At 37.3% G+C, this 25,268-nt stretch overlaps 1 protein-coding gene across 1 annotated transcript in view; it reads left to right on the forward strand.

Moving 5' to 3' along the window:
* The window catches only part of LOC150078523 (MAM and LDL-receptor class A domain-containing protein 2-like), a 765,548-nt gene that overhangs the window by 189,252 nt on the left and 551,028 nt on the right, over positions 1–25,268 (forward strand). Inside the window, exon 11 of the mRNA XM_090384594.1 lies at positions 14,360–23,408. Within this exon, the coding sequence (XP_090240720.1) occupies positions 14,360–23,408 (9,049 nt within the window). The remainder of the gene's footprint in view (positions 1–14,359; positions 23,409–25,268) is intronic.

The following is a 25,268-nucleotide window of genomic DNA, read 5'->3' on the forward strand; positions in this document are numbered from 1 at the left end:
GGTGACACAGAAGCCTATGATAAATATAAGTTGATCTGTAACCAAGTCACAAAGGAGGTTAGGCAGGCAGATTATGAGATATCTTTGGCAAAGGATGCAAAGAAAAACAGCAGAATTCTTTACTTATGTAAATTCTAGAAGTAAAGGGATGAATCCAATTGGTCCACTTGATATCGATGTTTCAACTGTTGATGATCCTGCTCAGTTAGCTAACAACCTAAATGAATATTTTGCAACTACATTCACACATGATTAGTTATTCAAAGAGAGGAATGCCAGAGGTGTATTAAACTCTGGCAATAAGCTAGATAATCTTGTAATAACTGAGAGTAAAGTGGAGGAGAAATTGTTGAAGATAAACTTAAGAAAAGCACTTGGTGCGGATGGAATCTATTCAGTTATATTAAAGGAGGCAGCAAAGGAAGTAAGCAAACCCTTAGCCATAATTATGAGAGCTCCCTTGGACTCAGGAGAGGTACCCATGGTCTGGAAATGTGCAAATCTGACCCCAAGCTACAAAGAAGAATGAACGGGAGACAGGTAATTACAGACCTGTTAGTTAAACTTCTGTTGCAGGTAGATTAATGAAGGCACTGGTTAAAGAAGCATTGCAGGATCATCTAAACAAGACTTCAGTTATAGCATTAGCATTAGTAGAGGCATTTGATGCAAGAAAGCAAGTTTATACAGCATCAGCCAAAAAAAAAAAAAATAAATAAATAAAAAATAACCACTTCCACTTCACCCCCCTGTTCGTTCGAAATACCTGTCCAGCTGAGCCTTAAACTTATTTAGGCTATCAACTTCCACGACAAGGGATGGAAGTTTATTCCACCAACCAACCACCCGCTGGCTAAAGGCAAATTTCCTCACTTCTATCCTACATCTGTCTTTACTCAATTTGAATTTATGCCCTTTCAGGTGATTATTCTGAGCAAAAGGAGAATCCCTTCAGCATTGAGCATGCTCAAACCATTCAAGGCTTTATACATCTCTACCAGATCACCTCGCTGGTGCCTAGTCCCCAGATACTGTAATTTACAAAATTTAAGCCTTTCTTCGTAAAAGCACCCCTTTGTTCCATTCATTAATCTTGTTGCCCTTCTCTGTACTCATTCCAGCATCTCTACATCCTTCTTGAAATGAGGCCTCCAGACCTGTATACAATACTCTAGGTGTGGCCTGACCATTGCCTTATACAAGGGAATAATCATCTCCTTATCCCTGCTAGAAAAATTCCTATATATCATCGACAATACACCATGAGTTACTTTTGCAGCCCATCTGCACTGCTCAGAAAACTTCATATCTGCCCGCGCACAACCACCCCCAGGTCCCTTTCATTCTCTACCACTGTCAGTGTAGTACCACAGAGTTGATACGTTGCTCTGGGGTTGCTGTTTCCCATATGTAGTACTTTACATTTGTCAATGTTAAACTTCATTTTCCACCTCTCAGCCCATGTGCTCAACCTTTCCACATCCTGTTGCAGTAGCATAGTGTCAGTAGTGCCCTTGACAACCCTGCCAATCTTCGTATCGTCTGCAAACTTGGACATTTTGCTTGATATGCCATCATCAATATCATTTATAAATACAGAAAACAATAATGGACCCAACACTGAACCCTCAGGGACTCCACTAATAACATTAGTCCACAATGAGCAGTGTCCATTGATTACCACTCTCTGTCTTTTTCCCCTGAACTACCCTTTTATCCATAGGAGCAATTTGCCTGCAATGCCACACTGCTCCAATGTGTCCAGCAGTCTTCCATGTGCAACAGTATCAAAAGCCTTTCTAAGCTCCAAGTATATAATATCAAAGTTATTCCCTGCATCCAGTTCTTTTGTGACTGCATCATAGTATCCAATCAAATTGGTCAGGTAAGACTTCTCATTAACAAAACCATGCTGCATCTGAGCTATAACTGAAGTCTAGTCTAGATGATCGTGCAGTGCTTCTTTAACCAGTGCCTCCATTAATTTTCCAGGAAAAGAAGTTAAACAAACAGGTCTATAATTACTTGTCAGCCTTTGATCCTCCTTTGTGAATTGGGGTCACATTTGCACATCTCCAGTCCATGGGTACCTCCCCTGAGTCCAAGGAAGCTCTCATAATTATGGCTAAGGGTTTGCTTACTTCCTTTGCTGCCTCCTTTAATATAACTGGATAGATCCCATCCACCCCAGGTGCCTTTCTTGTGTTTATCTTCAACAATTTCTCCTCCACTTTACTCTCAGTTATTACAAGATTCTCTAGCTTACTGCCAGAGTTGAATACACCTCTGGCATTCCCCTCGCTTAATAACTCCACATGTGTGAATGTCGATGCAAAATATTCATTTAGTTTGTTAGCTACCTGAGCAGGATCATCAACAGTTGACCCATCGATATCAAGTAGACCAATCTGATTCATCCCCTTCCTTCTAGAGTTTACATAAGTAAAGAACTCTTTGCTGTTTTTCTTTGCATCCCTTGCCGAAGATTTCTCGTAATCTGCCTTCACCTGCCTAACCTCCTTTGCAACTTGGTTACAGATCAACTTGTTTCTATAGTCGGCTTCTATCACGTGTCACGTGTTAATTTCTCATTAGTTCATTTGACATCCACTTAGGCCTAAACCTTGAACAATATTTCTTAGTTGGTATGTAAAGCCTAGTAGTTTCCAAGATAAGTTCTTTGAATGCTTCCCATTTTGAATTTGCTGTTGGTAACATCATCATTTGGTCCCACTGTATAGAATTTAAACACTGTGTCAGTCCATCGTAGTCGCCTTTACAAAAGCAATAACCCTTCCCTTTACCCCTCATGGTAGTTACCTCTTTGAGTAAATCCCACTTCAGTGCACTGTGATCACTGCCACCTAGTGGTTCATTTACCTGCATATTCTTAATGCATAAAGAATCACTACTGATAATCAAATCAAGAGTATTACTCCCTCTAGTTGCCTCCCGAACATGCTGATGTAGAAAACAATCATCCAATAAATCCACAAAAGCCTTGCTAGTGTGTGAGTGAACAGCCCCCAAATACCAGTCAATATCTGGGAAATTAAAATCCACCATTATAAGACTCTTTGATTTACAGGACCACTCTATTTCCCTGTACACTTTCTTTATTATACTCATTAGAGTTATTAGGCCTATAGCACACTCCTACTCTCAATTTTGATCTCCCAATGCTTATGTCACACCAAACTGACTCGACACTGCATATAGTTCAGATACAGCATTGGCTTGTTAAGGGGAAGTCTTGTCTGACCAATTTGATTGGATACTATGATGTAGTCACAAAGGAACTGGATCTAAAGAATAATTTTGATATTATATATTTGGTTCTTAGAAAGACTTTTAATACTGTTGCACATGGAAGACTACTGCACAAATTAGAGCAGTGTGGCATTGAAGGCAAATTGCTGCTATGGTTAAAGGGATGGTTGAGAGGAAGAAGACAGAGAGTGGTAATCAATGTACACTGCTCTTTGTGGACTAATGTTATTAGTGGAGTCCTCCAGGGTTGAGTGTTGGGTCCATTGTTGTTTTCTTTACTTATTAATAATATGGTAAAGGTATAGCAGGCTTCATGTCCAAGTTTGTAGACGATACTAAGGTTGGAAGGGTTGTTAATGACAGTACGCTGCTGCAACAGGATCTAGAAAAGTTGAGCAGATGGGGTGAGAGGTGGCAACTGTAGTTTAACATTGACAAACATAAAGTACTGCATATGGTAAGCAATAACCCCAGAATATTGTATGAACTGGGGCTCACATCTGGTGAGTATCAGCTTGGCAAACCCATGATCCTGAGCTGGATATCATCATTCTTCTCCTTCTTGGTGATGCCTTTCTACTCTCTCTCTCTCTCTCTCTCTCTCTCTCTCTCTCTCTCTCTCTCTCTCTCTCTCTCTCTCACTCACTCTCACACACAAACAGGTGGTAAGGTCGCCTTTGTAGCCAGGTGGGAAGGATCAGCAGTGCGTAGCACATGCTTCTTGATTAGACCGGGGTTCGAGCCCGTCACCACCAAATACGGACGATGCGGAAAGGTCAGGGAATGACCAGCGCATATCATGGAGCAATATGGCCTTAGTTGCTAATGCTCCTGAAAACCAAATAACAACAACAGAGGGTAACTTGGGAATTTTTTTTTTTTTGGCTGGTGCAGCATAAGCCTCAGGCTTCCTTGTACCATGTGGCTATTAATAATAATAATAATAATAATAATAATAATAATACGCTGACAGTTGTAGAGAGTGAGAAGAACCTGGGATGTAATTGTGCAGGCAGATATGAAGTTTTCTGGGTAGTGCAGACAGTCTGCAAGAGTAGCTCATGGTGTGTATTATCAATAATATTGAGGAATTTTTCTAGCTGGGATAAGGAGGTGATTATCCCCTTGTATAAGGCAATGGTCAGGCCACACCTTGAGTTCTGCATGCAGGTTTGGAGCCCTCATTTTAAAAAAAGTTTTAGAGCTGCTGGAATGAGTTCAGAGAAGGGAAACAAGAGTGGTTAATGGATCAAATGGTTGCTCTTATGAAGAAAGGTTAATTTTTCGTAAATTTCAATGTCTGGAGGACTAGTCACCTGAGAGGTGATCTTATTGAGGTGTATAAAGCCTAGAATTGTTTGAGCATACTCAATGCTGATGGGATTCTTTCTCTTGCTCAGAATAATCTCCTGAGAGGGCATAAATTCAAAGTGTGGAAATACGGTTGTAGGATAGATGTGCAGAAATTTGACTTTGTTCCATTCACTAATCTTGTTGCCTTTCTCTGTACTCGTTCCAGCAGCTCTACCACCTTCTTGAAATGAGGCCTCCAGACCTGTATACAGTACTCCAGGTGTGGCCTGACCATTGCCTTATACAAGGAAATATTCACCTCCTTATCCCTGCTAGAAAAATTCCTATATATCATTGACAATACACCATGAGCTACTCTTGCAGCCCGTCTGCACTGCTCAGAGAACTTCATATCTGCCTGCACAACCACCCCCAGGTCCCTTTCATTCTCTACCACTGTCAGTGTAGTACCACAGAGTTGATACGTTGCTCTGGGGTTGCTGTTTCCCATGTGTAGTACTTTACATTTGTCAATGATAAACTTCATTTGCCACCTCTCAGCCCATCTGCTCCAACTTTCCAGATCCTGTTGCAGCAGCATAGTGTCAGTAGTGTCCTTGACAACCCTGCCTACCTTTATATCGTCTGCAAACTTCGACATTAAGCTTGATATACCCTCATCAATATCATTTATAAATACAGAAAACAATAATGGACCCAACACTGAGCCGTGAGGAACTCCACTAATAACATTAGTCCACGATGAGCAGTGTCCATTGATTACCACTCTCTGTCTTCTCCCCCTCAGCCACCCCTTTATCCACAGCAGCAATTTGCCTCCAATGTCACACTGCTCCAATTTGTGCAGCAGTCTTCTATGTGCAACAGTATCAAAAGCCTTTCTAATATCCAAGTATATAATATCAAAGTTATTCCGCGCATCCAGTTCCTTTGTGACTGCATCATAGTGTCCAATCAAATTAGTCAGGCAAGACTTCCCCTTAAGAAAACCATGCTGTATCCGAGCTATAACTGAAGTCTTGTCTAAATGATCCTGCAGTGCTTCTTTAACTACTGCCTCCATTAATTTTCCTGGAACAGAAGTTATACTCACAGGTCTATAATTGCTTGTGTCAGTCTTTGATCCTCCTTTGTGAATTGGGGTCACATTTGTACTTCTCCATTCTGTGGGTACCTCCCCTGAGTCCAAGGAAGCTCTCATCATTATGTCTAAGGGTTTGCTTACTTCCTCTGTTGCCTCCTTTAATATAACTGGATAGATCCATCCACCCCTGGGTGCCTTTCTTGTGTTTAGCTTCAACAATTTCTCCTCCACTTTACTCTCAGTTATTACAAGATCCTCTATCTTACTGCTAGAGTTGAATACACCTCTGGCTTTACCCTCGCTAAATAACTCCTCCTGTGTGAATGTCGATGCAAAATATTCATTTAGTTTGTTAGCTACCTGAGCATGATCATCAACAGTTGACCCATCGATATCAAGTGGACCAATCTGATTCATCCCCTTCCTTCTACAGTTTACATAAGTAAAGAACTCTTTGCTGTTTTTCTTTGCATCCCTTGCCAAAGATTTCTCGTAATCTGCCTTCGCCTGCCTAACTTCCTTTGTAACTTGGTTACAGATCAACTTGTATCTATCATAGGCTTCTGTGTCATGTGTTAATTTGTATGTATCCCATGCATGTTTCTTCTCTGCCATATGCCTCATTAGTTCATCTGACATTCATTTTGGCCTAAACCTTGAACAATATTTCTTAGTTGGTATGTAAAGCCTAGTAGCTTCCAAGATAAGATCTTTGAATGTTTCCCATTTTGAATTTGCTTTTGGTAACATCATCAGTTGGTCCCACTGTATAGAATTTAAATACTGTTTCAGTCCATCGTAGTCGCCTTTACGAAAGCAATAACCCTTCCCTTTACCCCTAATGGTAGTTACCTCTTTCAGTAAATCCCACTTCAGCCCACTGTGATCACTGCCACCTAGTGGTTCTTTTATCTGCAGATTCTTAATGCATGAAGAATCACTACTGATAATCAAATCAAGAGTATTCCTCCCTCTAGTTGCCTCCCGAACATGCTGATGTAGAAAACAATCATCCAATAAATCCACAAAAGCCTTGCTAGTGTGTGAGTGACCAGCCCCCAAATTCCAGTCAATATCTGGGAAATTAAAATCTCCCATTATAAGACTCTCTGATTTACTGGCCCACTCTATTTCCCTGTACAGTTTCTTATTATATTCATCAGAGTCATTAGGCCTATAGCACACTCCTACCCTCAATTTTGATCTCCCAATGCTTATGTCGCACCAAACTGACTCAACACTGCACTGTCCAGCGATGTCCACTGGCTTCACTTCCTTGGATTTTATGTATTTCTTAACTAATAGCATAAACCGTCCTCCCTTCCTATACTGTATATCCTTTCTGTAGACATTGTACTCCCCAAATTCCAGTTCTGCATTCCTTATATCTGTGTGACACCAAGTCTCTGATATCCCAACAATATCTGCCTTTGATGTTTTGAGCAATACCTCAAATTCATCAAATTTATTTACTAAACTCCTAGCATTGGTGTACACCCAAGTATACATGCACCCATTTCTATTCTTAGCTACCCTAACACAACCCATGTGTTTACTTGTACCCCAATGACTCCCAGCAGTCTCTGAAATATCCTGCACCTTGTTTTTCAGGCTTCTGCTCATTCCAATAGAAGCAGTGCAAGAATCTCTTTCACCTCTGCCAGTGGTTACTGTTAATCTATTCGTCTTTGTCTCCCCCCAAGCTAGCAGTTTTCCGACCCACCTATCACTGGCTCGATAGCATCAGAAATATTCTTGCACCCTTTCTATTTAAGTGTATCCCATCCCTGTAGAAGCAATCTCTCCTGTTAACAAGTACAGTCCAGGCTGAAAAAAAGTCTACCCCTTGAGCCTTGCACAATCTTTACAGGGCCGAATTGATCGACAAGGTTCTCATCATATACTCCCTCCTATCGTGTCTGGGCAGAATTGCAGACACTTTCAAATTCAACCCTATTTCACGGTTTTTTTTCAACAGTGACCTGTACTTGTTAAGCAATTCTGCCGGTCTGCTATTCTTAATATCATTAGTGCCAACATGTACAACTATATCACCTTTTGTGCCCTTAAAAGATGATATTCGCTCTACAACGTCATCAACCTTTGCCCCTGGAAGACATATCCTGGTCCTGTTCCACCTATCCTTTTTACAAAGCATGTTCCCCGTTTCCCTGACAATAGAGCATTGGGAGATCAAAATTGAGAGTAGGAGTGTGCTATAGGCCTAATGACTCTGATGAGTATAATAAGGAACTGTACGGGGAAATAGAGTGGGCCAGTAAATCAGAGAGTCTTATAATGGGAGATTTTAATTTCCCAGATATTGACTGGAATTTGGGGGCTGGTTACTCACACACTAGCAGAGCTTTTGTGGATTTATTGGATGATTGTTTTCTACATCGCATGTTCGGGAGGCAACTAGAGGGAGTAATACTCTTGATTTGATTATCATCAGTGATTCTACATGCATTAAGAATCTGCAGATAAATGAACCACTAGGTGGCAGTGATCACAGTGTGCTGAAGTGGGATTTACTCAAAGAGGTAACTACCATTAGGGGTAAAGGGAACGGTTATTGCTTCCGTAAAGGCGACTACGATGGACTGAGACAGTATTTAAATTCTATACAGTGGGACCAACTGATGATGTTACCAAAAGCAAATTCAAAATGGGAAACATTCAAAGATCTTATCTTGGAAGCTACTAGGCTTTACATACCAACTAAGAAATATTGTTCAAGGTTTAGGCCAAAATGAATGTCAGATGAACTAATGAGGCATATGGCAGAGAAGAAAAATGCACGGGATACTTACAAATTAACACATGACACAGAAGCCTATGATAGATACAAGTTGATATGCAACCAAGTTACAAAGGAGGTTAGGCAGGCGAAGGCAGATTACGAGAAATCCTTGGCAAGGGATGCAAAGAAAAACAGCAAAGAGTTCTTTACTTATGTAAACTCTAGAAGGAAGGGGATGAATCAGATTGGTCCACTTGATATTGATGGGTCAACTGTTGATGATCCTGCTCAGGTAGCTAACAAACTAAATGAATATTTCGCATCGACATTCACACATGAGGAGTTATTCAGAAAGGGGAATGCCAGAGGTGTATTCAACTCTAGCAGTAAGCTACAGAATCTTGAAATAACTGGGAGTAATGTGGAGGAGAAACTGTTGAAGATAAACACAAGAAAGGCCCCCCGGGGTGGATTGGATCTATCCATTTATATTAAAGGAGGCAGCAAAGGAAGTAAGCAAACCCTTAGCCATAATTATGAGAGCTTCCTTGGACTCAGGGGAGGTACCCATAGACTGGAAATGTGAAAATATGACCCCAATTCACAAAGGAGGATCAAAGGCTGACACAAGTAATTATAGACCTGTGAGCTTAACTTCTGTTGTAGGAAAATTAATGGAGGCACTGGTTAAAGAAGCACTGCAGGATCATTTAGACAAGACTTCAGTTATAGCTCAGACACAGCATGGTTTTGTTAAGGGGAAGTCTTGCCTGACCAACTTGATTGGATACTATGATGCAGTCACAAAAGAACTGGATGCAGGGAATAACTTTGATATTATATACTTGGATCTTAGAAAGGCTTTTGATACTGTTGCACATGGAAGACTGCTACACAAATTGGAGCAGTGTGACATTGGAGGCAAATTGCTGCTATGGATAAAGGGGTGGTTGAGGGGGAGAAGACAGAGAGTGGTAATCAATGGACACTGCTCATCGTGGACTAATGTTATTAGTGGAGTCCCTCAGGGCTCAGTGTTGGGTCCATTATTGTTTTCTGTATTTATAAATGATATTGATGATGGTATATCAAGCTTAATGTCCAAGTTTGCAGACGATACAAAGGTTGGCAGGGTTGTCAAGGACACTACTGACACTATGCTGCTGCAACAGGATCTGGAAAGGTTGAGCAGATGGGCTGAGAGGTGGCAAATGAAGTTTCACATTGACAAATGTAAAGTACTACACATGGGAAACAGCAACCCCAGAGCAACGTATCAACTCTGTGGTACTACACTGACAGTGGTAGAGAATGAAAGGGACTTGGGGGTGGTTGTGCAGGCAGATATGAAGTTCTCTGAGCAGTGCAGACGGGCTGCAAGAGTAGCTCATGGAGTATTGTCAATGATATACAGGAATTTTTCCAGCAGGGATAAGGAGGTGATTATTCCATTGTATAAGGCAATGGTCAGGCCACACCTAGAGTACTATATACAGGTCTGGAGGCCTCATTTCAAGAAGGATGTAGAGCTGCTGGAACGAGTACAGAGAAGGGCAACAAGATTAGTGAATGGAACAAAGGGGTGCTCTTACAAAGAAAGGCTTAAATTTTGCAAATTACAGTGTCTGGAGACTAGGCACCAGCGAGGTGATCTGATAGAGGTGTATAAAGCCTTGAATGGTTTAAGCATGCTCAATGCTGATGGGATTCTTCCTCTAGCTCAGAAAAATCACCTGAGAGGGCATAAATTCAAATTGAGGAAAGACAGATGTAGGATAGACGTGCGGAAATTTGCCTTTAGCCAGCGGGTGGTTGGTTGGTGGAACAGACTTCCACCATCCCTTCTGGTGGAGGTTGATAGCCTAAATAAGTTTAAGGCTCAGCTGGACAGGTATTTTGAACGAACAGAGGGGTGAAGTGGAAGTGTTTTTTTTTTTTTTTTTTTGGCTGATGCTGCATAAGCTTGCTTTCTTGCATCAAATGCCTCTACTAATGCTAATGCTAGAGTCACCAACAACTACTAGTTCCTTTGGGTTGAGCGCATTCTGCCTTGGGGGTTGCCGCTGTGTTTCACGATGACCAAGTGCAAGCTCTGGCGTTGAGGTGGGCAGCTGAGAGCTTGATGGGCCCCTCAATTTAGTTCCTTCGAAGGCATCCGTCCTGTCCTTCAAGCTCTCATATAGGCCCATACGAACTCTGAGTTGTTGCCTGATTTCGATACACTCCTTGCATCGTGCACACACAAAGACATCCTCCATGGCAATATCTTGTCCCGTACCTGAATGCTCCACAAACATCATGCAAGCTTTGCATTTTAGAAGGCTGTGATTTAGAAGGCAACTGCCCCCCTCAGTTCTCCTCTGAGCCACATCACTTCCATTAGCTTGAGCCTTTTGTTTTGCTGCTCTGGTCTGAGTCATGATTACTTTGAATTTAAATAAAATTTCAATTTCAGTTTATAACCCTAACTTATCTCCCAACACAGTTATAACGGGATATATATTTTTTAGTGTCAAGTATTAATTATCTCCGAGTTCTCTTTATATAACTTCCGTATCAGTTATGTATTAATTAATTATGTTACGTTTGTAATCTAAGTCGGTATATGTATTTAGTTAAAAATGCAATTTAAATGCCAACGAAGTTCAACAAGTTTAATAGATTTTACCGATCGCTGAAAATATTATAACCTAATGCTAACTAGGTTCGATATATAACGATCGTATGACAAAGACAAAGGCGGGAAGTTACGAACGGTAATCTATGGACCCTTAAGTATTAATTAACTTTCAAATCTCACTATCTCAATTCAGAATAAACTAATGATCCTTACCAGGTCTATAAGCTACTTACAAAAAATAATTTGATGTAAAAAATATTCAATAAGTGGCTAAATATGGCTAAAAAACTTCTCGTTCAGCGGAGTTGCAACTTGTAACACGTGGATTTGATACTTTTATGCCGATACTTTTATGCAATTACAATTCCGAGTAATGAATAAATACACCAGATTAATCAGAAATATCACAAAATAATGCTATATTACTAAATTTAAATCAATAGTTTTAGAAAAACAATAATTTCAAATCAATAAATAAGAAAAATACACTTAGCGGCTTTGAACACGTCTGGCCCCAACTAGCCTCGTCAGCAGACTTTAAGTTGGTTAAGGGAGATACCCTAAGTGTAAGAGTTGACAATCCAGTAATGACCGAATTACACAGTATAAGGTGTGAGAAATCACAATTGAATATCTGCTGTAAAACACTTAAATATCCCTTGTAATTCTATTATTGGTTGCAACTTTCTGCGCTTTGTTGCCCCTCATATTGTGTTGTCAGTTCTTAGAATGCCTAGTGACCTGCCAGCAACCTCTAGAATGGTATGATCTGAGTGATGAGGATGTTTTAGTGAGAACATGTTGTGACTTATTTCTTTTAGGGAAAATACTACATAAAACAGGTTACTTGTAAGGTGATTAGCAATATGAGATGTAATGTAATGATGCTTCTTGTGAAAACATGTGTGACCTTATTTACATAGCTACATATATAAATGAAGCTATGGATCATCTGTATAAATATTCAGGAAGAACTTGACACTGAATAAATAGTTCTGAATTTTAAGTTCTGTTAATGTTTACTTCCTTTGATTTTTCAATAAATTTATAATGGTTAAACCTTAATGTGAAAAATTATGTAATTGTATTAGTAAAAAAAAAAGAAGTGATTGTATTAATAAAAAAAAAGAAAAGTGATTGTATTAGTAATAAAGTAATTGCATTAGTAAAAATATGTAATTGTATTAGTATTAGCCATTGTGTACGGCAGCCCTGGGCTTTTGCTGCATTGGCAAAAAAAAATAATAATAACAATAAAATAAAATAAAAAGCTAATAAACCACTTATTTGACTCCCTCCTCACATAGGTATCTATCCAGCCTGATCTATGAATTTCCCCAAGCTGTCAGCTTCAGCCACCCATGGAAGCAAATTCTTCCTATAATTGACAACTCTCTGGCTAAAATAAAGCTTGCTGCAATCCAGGCTACTCCTCCTCCTCCCCATAATTTGAATAGATGGCTCATAATTTTAGAATCATTTATAACGGTTTATAACAGAATCATTTATAACAAATTTCACCTTCATTCATTTTCCTTTCACCTCTTAGATCCTTGCCATGCACCTCAACCAAGTCTCTTCTAAGGTGTTAGTTTCCAGGCTCTGCAGCTCACATATTTAAAGCCTTTCTAAGTATGAGTTTTCTTTTAACAAACAAAATGACACTCTTGCTTAGAAACCATCTTTGGATTTTTTCAAGAAACTTGATGCTTTTGTTTTTAATTTTGTCTCCATACCTGGGCTAAGTGTAGTCTTATGGTTGCCTTATACAGAGTATTTATGACTTCTACATCTCTACAATTAAGTATTCAATAAATCATTGAATAGGACACCACGGATCCCTTCTTGTTTCCTGTCTGCAATGCTCAGAGAACTTCGTATGCAACTGCATAATAACTTCCAAATCTCTGTTTTTCGTGTGCTGTTTTTAGATCCCCACTAAGTGAGTAAGTTATTTTGGGGTTGCTGCTCCCTTGCATTTCACCGCATTAAAAGATAGCTACCACTTTCCTGATCATCTTTGAAGTCTATCTAAGAGTCCCTGAAGTGGCTACACTTACTGATACGCCACCTGTCTTGATATCATTTGCAGATTTTAATTTCATGATCTCAATCCCTTTGTTGAGGTTGTTTAAAAAAAAATCAAAAAGGAGTGGTCCCACTACTGATCCGATTCATAGAAGAACCTGCTAATCACAACTAGCTACCTTCTACCCTTCAGCCATCCTTCATACCAACTTACGATTTTCCCGGTGATTCCAACATGTTCCAGCTTCTACAGTAAACTCTCATACAGGACTGAATCAAATGCTCTGGATGTATGGAATAATTTCAAAGTTTAAATTATTTCCTACATCCAATTGATGAGTGACTCTGTAAAAATAGTTAACCAGGTTGGTTAAACATCATTTTCTCTTAAGAAATTTATGCTGTTTCCTTCATAATTCTATTTCTATCAAAATGATCCTGAAATGCACTCTATCTGATTTCTCCATAATTTTCTCTGCCACTTAAGTCAGACAGACTGGTCCATTGTTACCTCCTTCACTATTAGAGTTAGCAATTGATTTAAAACACAAGAGTGAGTACTTTTGTACATTGCAAGCCATCTAGAACTCTAAAACCCATTTTGTACTAGTTCTTATGTTAAGCAGACCAATGTGTATGAGGAGATCCACGAATGATTGCTATCATATATTCACGAAATAAATGCACCCTTCCAGATTGAACTTTCCTAAAATGGGAGTTCCAGACCTGCATGAAGTACTCAAGATGTGGCTTAACCATTGTATAAGGCAATATTTTTATAGACCAGATGATATGGGATGGTGGGATTTTATTTATTTATTTTTTTGACTGATGCTGTTTAAGCTTACTTTCTTGCATTATTTACAAAGATCATAATCTGTGATCAAAGACTGTTCCCAATGTATTTCTTCTTTGGTATGTGTCGTTTCCATTTAAAAAACATTTTCATTACTATTTTTATTATTTTGGCTGAATGAAAGCTGTCTATAGGCATCGTGACATTTAACACCCTTCCTTCCAGCCCACAGATTGCACATCTGTAGTTTAAAACATATTTATTTGCTTTAATATTATGATCTATAATTGCTGTTTATCAGTTTATTCATGTTTATTGCTATATATGTGACATCCTTCCTTCCAGGCCACAGATTGCACATCTGTAGTTTAAAACATATTTATTTTCGGTATTATTATAATCTATAATTGCTTTAAATCAGTTTATTCATGTTATTGCTATATATGTTTCTGTATATATGTAAAAACACTTGGTTGATAATGGTTTTTTTTTTTATTAATTCAGGTTCGTATATATATCTACATGCAGCAAATCCCAAAGGTCAGAGAAATTTAATGGGTATCTTGGAATCAGAATATTTTAGTCTGCCTTTGCCTGCTATGTGTTTATCTTTATGGTTGCACATGAATGGTACTGAAATGGGAACTTTTGGAGTTAAACTAGCATCCTTTGATACCATGAACAATGCACTGGAGAAGCTAATATGGAAACGAGAAAATAACCTAAGTTCTGAATGGATAAACTTTAAAATAAATATTGAAACTGAAATTTTAGAAGCAGAAGATGAATATCAGCTCCTACTGTTTGGAATTACCAAGGGAAATCTTAGTGATATTGCTTTAGATGACATTGAGATAGTACCCAAAATTTGTTCTGTACCAAGTAATGGTACTTTTGATTGTCACCAGGGTGGTATTTCTGTTCCATATTCTAAAGTCTGCAACTTTGAACAAGACTGTAATATTACTGGTGAGGATGAGATTCACTGTGGATATTGTGACTTTGAACATGGAGACTGTGGTTGGTCAAACATTGGACTCTCTTCAGAGAAATGGCAGCGTACGCAGGGATTTAACTCACGGGATATTAAAGTTGATCACACATCAAATACTACTGATGGATGGTTTATAATTTCTCCACGATATTATGGTAAAATAATACTTAGAAGTCCATCTAGTGAATATCAATTTAAGAAATCTTATTCTTCTTGCAGAATGGTATTCTGGTATTTTCTTTTTGGTCGTGGCAATGTAGGCCCATTGAGAATAATAAAAAAAATTGACTCAAGTAGTATGAGTAGTTTATGGGAGATAACTGGATCCACTATAAATAATAACTGGAATCTTGGTATTGCTTATATTGGCAGCACAATGAGAGATTTTTCTATTGAGATTTTTGCCGTGACGCATCCTTATGGTACAATTGCAGTAGACGACATATCATTTGAAAATTGCAGTCCACCTAAAGCAAGTAGAGAAAATTGCAATATTGATGAAATTCAATGTGCAATTACTAAAGCTTGCATTTCAAAAGAATTCCTGTGTGATTTAACTGATGACTGTGGTGATGGCACTGATGAATTTCCCTCCCTTTGTAAAAATTATTACAAACCTTGTACATTTGAAAATGAAGGAAACTGTGATTGGACATTTAATTCATCATCACAGAATAATTGGAAAATCATTTCATCAAAAAGCAGTCGTAATAATAGGAACACTGGACCATTAAATGATCACACAAAGGGTTTAGATTCTGTTGGAAATTATGCTGTTCTACAGCGGGAAGATACAAGCATTTCAAAGAGCTTGGCCTGGTTATATAGCCCTAATTATTTGGTGAAGGAGAATGCCATTTGTGCTTTGAGATTCTATTACTATCTTTATGGAGAAAATGTTATGGGTTTGAAAGTTTATTCTGAAATTGAACAAAATGGCTGGTCTTGGAATCAGTTGTGGTTTAAAAATGCAAATGATTCACAGGTGTGGGAGCGAGCAGTGGCGTATGTCAAGGATAGCAGACCTTTTCATTACATAATTGAAGGGGTATTAGGCAATGGTACATTATCAGACATAGCAGTTGATGATATTTCTGTTACTCCAGAGTGCCTTCCTTATGATGGATTTCTCCCTACTCCAGTGACAACACTGAATCCACCAACAAGGGATCCCTGTGGGACAAAATTCAAGTGTAGTGATCACAGTGCCTGTATTGATAATTTTAAAGTTTGTGACTTTACTGTTGATTGCAAAGATGCATCAGATGAAGTAAACTGTGGAACTTGTAACTTTGAATACGATACATGTAACTGGGTTGATAAAAGCACTGGGATCACACAGTGGCTACGACAAAGATCTTCACTTATAAAAGCATCCAATAAGCCAAAAACTGATTATAATGGTACTGATGGATACTACATGTATATTAGCAAAAGTTCTGGAATTTTTAGTTCTGGAGCCATTTTGATTAGTCCTTCATTGCCTCCAATATCTAGTCATTGTGCTGTTTTGTTTTGGTATTATGTATATTATTCAGATGATGAATCAATACTAAACTTATATCATGGAACAAAAGAAAGTTTTACCAAGAATTCTGATCTCTGGTCTTCTGAAAAAAGCAGTAAACAGTGGGTTAAACAAGAGGCTAAAGTTCCTAGTTCTAGTCGTGGTTCTGCTCTATTATTTGAAGGGAATTTGAAGAATAATGGTGATTTTATAGCAGTTGATGAGATCAGCTTCTTAAACTGCGACCCAAAACAGTTACAAGCTGATTGCAATTTTGATGATGGGTTTTGTTTCTGGCATCAAGAAAATGCACCCTATCAGTGGCGTTTGGGAAATGGAATGACAACAGCTAATTTTACAGGTCCCACATCAGACCATACAACAGGAAAAGGATATTACTCATATGTTGACCCTAGCAATTTGATTGGCAAAAAAGAAAGCAAAGCAGTTTTAATGAGTCCTACACTAGCTCTTACTGGTACTGAGGGCAGTTGCTTTTCATTTTGGTATCACATGTATGGAAGAAATATTGGTTCACTTTCAATTGAGATTAATTCTGCTTTTGTTGCAGAAGCTTGGAAAGAAAATGGCGGAAAAGAAAATAAGTGGTTTCATGGATATGTGCATATTAATTCTTCTACAAATTATTACATAAGTATTGTTGCAACCTCAAAGAGAGGAAAGCAGGGGGTTGTTGCAGTTGATGATGTTAAACTAGTTGATGGTGCATGTTATAGGACAACAGTGTGTGATTTTGAGGAAGATTTTTGTGGTTGGAATCATTCATACACAGGAAAAACAGGATGGATGCGTAGCCAAGGTAATGGAAATTTTTCCGCACAAAAACCTGCTGTAGATCATAGTACTAACACCATGTTTGGATATTTTCTGTATCTTCAAAAAAGTCAGTATGTGGAAATTGCTAAATTAACCTCTCCATTCTTCTTTAACATTGGACAATCATGTGTTCATTTATGGTACAATATGTTTGGTAGATCTAGTGGTTCACTAACCGTGTCTCAATATACAGGCAAAGATAGAGAATCAGAAACTTTACTCTGGATGCGTCATGGAGATCATTTGGGAACCTGGAGATTTGGAAAAGTTTCATTTGCTTCTCTTCCAGTATATAATGTGATAATTATAGGAAAAACTGGTACAGGAAATTCTGAAGGATACATTGCTATTGATGATATTCAAATTTTAGATGGAACATGTCCAGACCCAGTATCATGTGATTTTGAGAAGCATAGTTGTGGATGGGCAAATATTATAGAGGAAAATGATTTTAACTGGATTCGTAGAACAGGATCAGATAAAAATTTAGGAATTGGACCACTTGTAGATATGACTTTTACTGTTCAGGGTCATTATATGTATGCTGATATCTCACAGCAGAGATCTCTTAGTCGGGCGATGCTAATTAGTGAAGATATTGAATTGTTTTCGGACTACTGCTTTTCCTTTTGGTTTAACATGTTCAGTATTACAAATTCTTCTCTATATGTGCAGCAGTTAAGTATTGGTAGTGAATGGGTAATTCTTTTAGCTATTGGCTCTGAAGAGAGTCAGACAGATAAGTGGAATTATACTGAAATAGGCATAAAGGGAGCTAATGCTGGAGACTATTTTAATCTTGCTTTTATGGTACATGTTCATAGTGATCAAGATAGTGATTCTGGTCATGGAATAGCCATTGATAATATAAATTTTCAGCAGTATCAATGTGGAGTTACAACTCTTCCTGTTACAACAGAACTACCATTGAGACCAACCTATCCACCTACATTTTTTGACTGCAATTTTGAAAGTGACATGTGCATGTGGGAAAATGATCCTAACTTGAAAAATTACCAATGGGTAATTAGAAATGGCCATCGTAGCATATATTCAACTATTCCGAGAACCGATCATACAACATTATCTACCTATGGTCATTACTTAATTGTTAACAATCAGACTAAAGCAGAAAATGATATGTATGCAAAAGTGGTTTCAATGAATGCTTTGCCAAAACATCCTGAAGGAATCTGCTTTAAGTTCTGGTTTTATATGTATGGTTCTGGTGTAAGAAGTCTTATACTTGCATTGCAGAATTTTCATGATGAAAAAAAATTTAAAATGATTTGGATAAAGAAAGGCAATCAGGGTCCAACCTGGCGCTACTCACAAGTTCATATTCAAAGCAGTATATCTTACAAGTTGTTCTTTAAAGGAGATACTTTGAAAAGTGGTGACATTGCTTTAGATGATTTTGCTTTAAATACAGGACATTGCCCACCAAGAGCAGTATGTGATATTGAAGAGGACACTTGTGGATTCACAAATGATCCTGAAAGTGATTTTATCTGGTCTGTTGGAAATGGAAGCTCATCGTCTGGTCCACGGACAGATCATACTTTTGGAACTTCATCTGGTAACTACTTCTATATTAATAATAGTCAGAATCTCAATATTGGAGATATTGCTCGACTAGATTCAGGAATATATTATAAAGATGGAACTTGTATAGAATTTTTCTATCATCTTTTTGGTGAGGAAGTGGGTACACTTCAAGTGTTCATAAAGTATGGAGATTACAGGGTTCCTTTATGGAAACAAACAGGAGATGAAGGAGATGAATGGCATGGAGTTCAGTTACGAGTTCCCAAACTTCCACCAATGCCATTTCAGTATGTATTTGAAGTTGTTGTTGGAGTAAATATTAAAAATGGAACAATCGCTATTGATGATATTAATTTGCATCAAGAATGTCAACCAATGGGTTCATGCAACTTTGAAGAGGATATGTGTATGTGGACAAATGACAACAATAACTCATACTCGTTTTGGGAACGGGGATCTGGCAAAATAAGATCAGGTGCACCAGATAGAGATGTAACCTTAGGCACACCATTTGGAGTATATCTCTACACTTACAGTGAAAATCTTTTAAGTACATCCCGTTTAATGTCTCCGTATTTCACTTCTGACACTAATCAATGTTTACAGTATTGGTATTTCCTTAATGGCACTGCACTTCCTACTCTCTCAGTATGGAAATATTTTCAGTCAGGATGGAGAGTGTTGCTCCAGACTTTTGAGCACGGTAGTAGAATTAAATGGCAAACTGATCAAATTTTTTTGAATAATACTAATATTACCAGTTTGGAAAACTATAAACTTGTATTTGAAGCTAATTTTTCTGGATTATATGAACAGTTTGTAGCCATTGATGATCTCTCGTTAGCAGCAGATACATGTTTGCCTATTAAACCTGAAGTACCAAATATTTTATGTGATGATGGTAGCACTCTTATTTCATCAGATCAACTTTGTGATTTTTACATAGACTGTAAAGATAAATTTGATGAACTCAATTGTGGAACAGTGTGCACTTTTGAAGAAGGTATGTGTAATTGGAATCATCACAATTCAAATCTAAGAATTTTCTTTTGGAATGTTACAAATGTAAAAGATTTCAGAGAACCAGAAATTGACTGCACATATGGAGAAAAATACAGAGGCCATTATTTGAGGCTGATATTACAATATACCTCTTGGAAACCATTGGAAGCTAGTGTCATCAGTCCCCCGCTTATGCAATCTTTCTCCCAGTGTAAACTGTTTTTCTGGTATTATATGAATGTTGCCTCAGATGTGCTTATTACAATATTTATCAAAGCAACACATCAAATCAAAAATACAGAGGTATTCAATTTGAAAGGAAATCAGAGTCATTTGTGGCATTTAGGAGAAGCAGGTGTTGGGCGTATTAGTAATCATTTTAACATTATATTAAAAGCGACTGGAATGTCTTCTTTATCTAATATTGTTGCAATTGATGACTTAGATTTTAAGGACTGTGCACTTCCTCATCCTTCTATTGCCAGCTGTAAAAAAGATGAGTATTTATGTAAAAATAATCATTGCATTCCAAGTGGTTTACTATGTGACTTTCATGATGATTGTGGTGATTATTCAGATGAGAACACCATAACAGCAGACTGTGCCAGTTATTCAGGTAGATGCAGTTTTGAATATGACCTATGTGACTGGAAAAACATGAATGGAACAGACTTGAAATGGTTAAGAAGTTCAGGTTCTCAATCTAATACTGATATCCCAAAAAGAGATCATACACGCAACTCTGTTTATGGCTATGCATTACATGTTTCCATTAATCCGTATATAATGAAAGGAGACATTGCTCGTATAGTTAGTCCTGTCATGGAAAACTTTGAGAACACATGTAAGTTCCGTTTCTTCTTTACATATATGACATTGTTTAGACATACAAATTATATGAATTATCAAGGTATTGGTTCCCTTACTGTCTACACCAGACAGTCTTTATACGAGGGAAGATGGCAGCCAGAATGGACCACTTCTAATCCATTCGGACAATATTATGAACGAATCAGCATTCCTTTGAATCATCTTGAGGGACCATTTGAGGTTATTATTGAAGCCGCAGTTGGTTCATATAAAGAAGGATCTTGGGTTATCGATGATGTTTCATTCACTTCTGGTTGTAAAGTTTTAGATATTAGTTTACCAGACTTACCAACAGTTTCTACAAATTCTCCTTTGACAACCAATTGCACATATTGGGAGTTCAGATGTAATTCTGGACAGTGCATCAATGCTATCATGGTGTGTGATTTTGTTGCTCAATGTAATGATAAGTCTGATGAATCTCATTGTGGCTCTTGCACTTTCGATGATGATGATAATCCTTTCTGTGGCTGGAGTGATAGAAGCAGTGGTCGATGGATACGTCAGAAGGGATCAATAAATATGTCGGGCCCAATTGAAGATGTTTCTTTGACAGGCTACTATCTTTACACTAAGAAAGAAACTGAATATATTTCGAATAAAGCACCTCTGAGGTCTCCTGTACTAAAATTTTCATCATCTATGTGCAATATTAACTTCTATTACTATATTTCATCTACATCCATTAGAGATAAGTCATTATATCTCTTCTTGATTAGAAATGGACAGGATGTAGTCCAACTTTGGTCAGAATCAATTAACACCGAAAATCATTGGAAAAATATTAGTGTGAGTATTGGCAGGCAGGAAAATGGTTGGGAATTAGAATTTGTTGCTAAACACATGGGAAGTACTGGTGATATGGCTTTAGATGAGATAAGTTTTATTAATTGTGCACCACCTGAAATTCGTAAATGTAAATTGAACGAATTTAGTTGTGATGATGGTGGATGTATAGATATAAACTTCAGATGTGATTTTAGTGCAGATTGTAAGGATAGTTCAGATGAAACAAATTGCTCTAATTATGTTGAGACTTGTAACTTTGAACAAGACCTGTGTAACTGGAAACATGAAATAGTGGATGCTACCACAAATTGGACTCGAATTGCAGGAAATATGCTATCTGATGATACCAGTCTAAAGAGAGATCATACTTATGGAAATAGTTCTGGTTACTATCTTTATGTTGCACCAGATAGCAGAGAAAAAAGAAATGTTGCTCGAATTGCTAGCACTCCATTTATAGCAGATGGTTCTAAGGACTGCCATTTTAGATTTTGGTATCACATACAGGGTACCATTAGTCAGTTGAAGGTTATTTTACATCATATGATCTCGGGTAGACCAAAAACTCTCAAAACAGTCCTTGGTAATACAGGTGATCAATGGAAACGTGATGATGTTGTTTTAACCAGCGAAATTGATTTTATTATTATTCTGGAAGGTAAAAGTGGATATAAAGATAGGGAAGGTATAGCAGTTGATGATGTTTCCTTTACACCAGAATGTAGACCTCTGTACACAGTAATTACTACACCCATTCCAACAGTTTATCCTCCTGGAAAATGTAAGGAAGAGATGAAATTTTCCTGTGAGGACAATTCATGTATTCCTTTTTCAGAAGTTTGTGATTTTAAGAATGACTGCAAGTCAGGCAAAGATGAGTCAGAGTGCCCTTCATTATGCAATTTTGAGAATCGATCACAGTGTGGATGGAACCATACATCTACACCAGCAGATGCTACTTCTGCAATTATTACAAGATTTGAAATAGCAAAAGATTTAAATGATATATCAATTGTTAGCCTGCCCATCCAAGATAAGACTACAAATTCCTCAGCTGGTCATTACCTTCTCATTTATGACTCACAGGACAGACATCTTAAAACGCTGTCTAAATTTATTAGTCCCAGATTTTCCTCTTCAGCCACAACATGTAAATTTAGCTTCTGGTATATATCCACATATAGCTCAGTTAAACTGTTTTTTGTTGGCACTGAAATAATTGATCTGTGGACTATATCTGATAGCAAAGAATGGCAACATGGGCTAATTGGTATTGGACGTCATAGAGATCCATTCTTTCTCACATTTACTATTAATGATTACCCATCTTCAAATTTTTTAGCATTAGATGATTTTGAGTTAAATAACTGTAACCTTTCCCAGCCAAGACAAGAGCACTGCATTAGGTCAACCCATTTCTTATGCACAAATTCAAAAGCTTGTATTCCACAGATATATAGATGTGATCTGACAGATGATTGTGGGGATTCTAGTGATGAAGAAGATTGTGAAAACTTTATATTAATAAATTTTGAAGATGGATTAGGCATATTTCATCAAGTGAAAGATAATGAAGATCATATTGACTGGATTTTACGTGCAGGAGCAAATTTCTCTCTCTCTAATATACCATTGTTTGATCATACATATTCAAATTCCAGTGGTACTTTTGCATACCTTTCAAAAGATTCAGCAACATTTAATCAACGTGCATGGCTGATATCTGATATTTTTCATCTCCAAATTTTAGGGAGATGCCAAATGCGTTTTTATTATTATAGGTTTGGTGAAACAGTTGGTGAATTAACCATTTATGTGAGACTCTACAGTGGAGGACCTTTAGAACAAGTTTGGAATAGTGACAATAAGAAAGGAAAATACTGGCAGAGAGGAGTTGTTGAATTCTCATATAACAAGCCATTCCAAATCATCTTGGAAGGAAAAGTTGGATTAAAAGATTTAGATAGCATTGCCCTGGATGATATTTCCTTTAACCCAGAATGCAGGTTAGTAAAAACAATATATAATTAATGAATATCAGAAGATATGTAAACCGGGTAATGTAGCTGAAATAAATCATTAATGTTGGCTAATGTTTAGAGAAGTTAACACTGTTTAGTTTTGGCCAGTCCAATAAACTGACCTCTCTGTCCTCTTTATGACAATTTACATAGCATAGATATAAATAAATACAGTAGACTCTCGATTTTCCGGGATAGATGGTAAAAAAAAAAGTTCCCGGATAATCGTTTGCCGGTTAATCCAAAAATACAGAAAGCCCCTGACATGTATAAGAGATATGTTCCAGGACGTCTTACGTAAGTCAAGTTTTATGTAACTAACTCAGAAATTACTAATAAAATATTGTTACTATATCTCTGATATGCCAAAATACTTATATATTTTTAATTAGGTCAATTAAAAACTTTATCTGGGGACAGCAGCGAAGTAGCTGTAGTGGTACATAAGAAAAGAAAAAAAAAAAAAGGAAGAAAAAAACATATGTTATTGTACTGTAAAAACTGATTTGTATTTCATAGGCATAGCCTTGATTATTATAGTTAACTTCATTGGTGCCAATCTCTTCATCGCTTCTCATATTCTGCCTTTTTACTTTATTATTGTGTTCACCATTGCCACTGACAAATCCTTATTATTTTAATTTTCTGTTCCAATTCGATTGCTTTCCTTTTCTTGGTAGATTTACTAGTACCGCTGTCACATATTCTCTTAGTCAGCACCGTGATAACAGTCAAAATTAAATTTTCTGAAAAGAACTTCACAGAGTTAAGGGTGAAAACTCACTATTACACCCTACCTGAGCTCACATTTTACTAAAGCACATTTCTGGGGTTCACTTCCATAAAACAATAAAAATAATTTGCACTTTCCAGGTTACTGGGCTTTTCTGTTAGTGCAATTCATTATAAATGGGTAGTAAACTCAATCTTATTGCATTTGCGATAATACTCATAGCTGGAATTCTGTGCGTTTTTACATTATTATGGTGAAATGTGTGCCCCGGTAAATCAAGAGTCTGTTCTAATCTTCAGTCACATAAAAAATATATATATAAATAATGTAACATAAGTCTGAAGCTACGTAAGTCGGGAACTTACTGTATCAAAAAATGTTTGGCAATCTACATAAAAAATATGGGGATAGATAAAAAATGAAAAAACTTACCACGCACAACTCGCGTGTCCAATACGCGAGTAGTGCATATTGGACACGCATTTATTTTTTATGATGTCGATTTTAAATCTAATAGCTTCCCTTTATTTTTTACATATTTTTTATTTTTTCAACATTATTATGGTTCTAATAATTTCAAGTTTTTGTTTAATTGAAAGTTTGCACATCATTTTTGCAATTTCTAAACCAAAAAAAAAAAAAAAAAAAAAAAAAAAAACCGACATCTCATAAATAACGAAACAAAATTTGTCCTTTAGCAGTGCAACAGAAAACAACAATCGACACAATGCACTAAAATAAACCAAACATTTGGTCTCTTTCTCTTTTTTTTTTTTTTTTTTTTGAGCTGCAGGTGTGAATATAGGCAGGGGATATATAGCAGCAATATAATCCCAATGACGACTTATAACACCACTTATTTACTACTTGCAAAACATATATTTATACCTATTCTAGTTAATTTGGAGTCAAAGTGTCCTGGTTAATCCGCTTCCAGTTAATGCAATCCGAGTAAATCGAGAGTCTGCTGTATAGGTAAACTGTGGGGACCTAATGTATATTATGCTCATTATTCTTGGAAAATATGTTACCTCTTGGTTTATGTACCTGGTAGTTCTAGAAAACATATTTAATGAGAAAATAAGGAAAAAGATGTAAATAATATTAGTACT

Source organism: Mastigoproctus giganteus, chromosome 11, assembly GCF_048544385.1.
Source record: "Mastigoproctus giganteus isolate SK-2022 chromosome 11, ASM4854438v1, whole genome shotgun sequence".
Lineage (NCBI taxonomy): Eukaryota > Metazoa > Arthropoda > Arachnida > Uropygi > Thelyphonidae > Mastigoproctus > Mastigoproctus giganteus.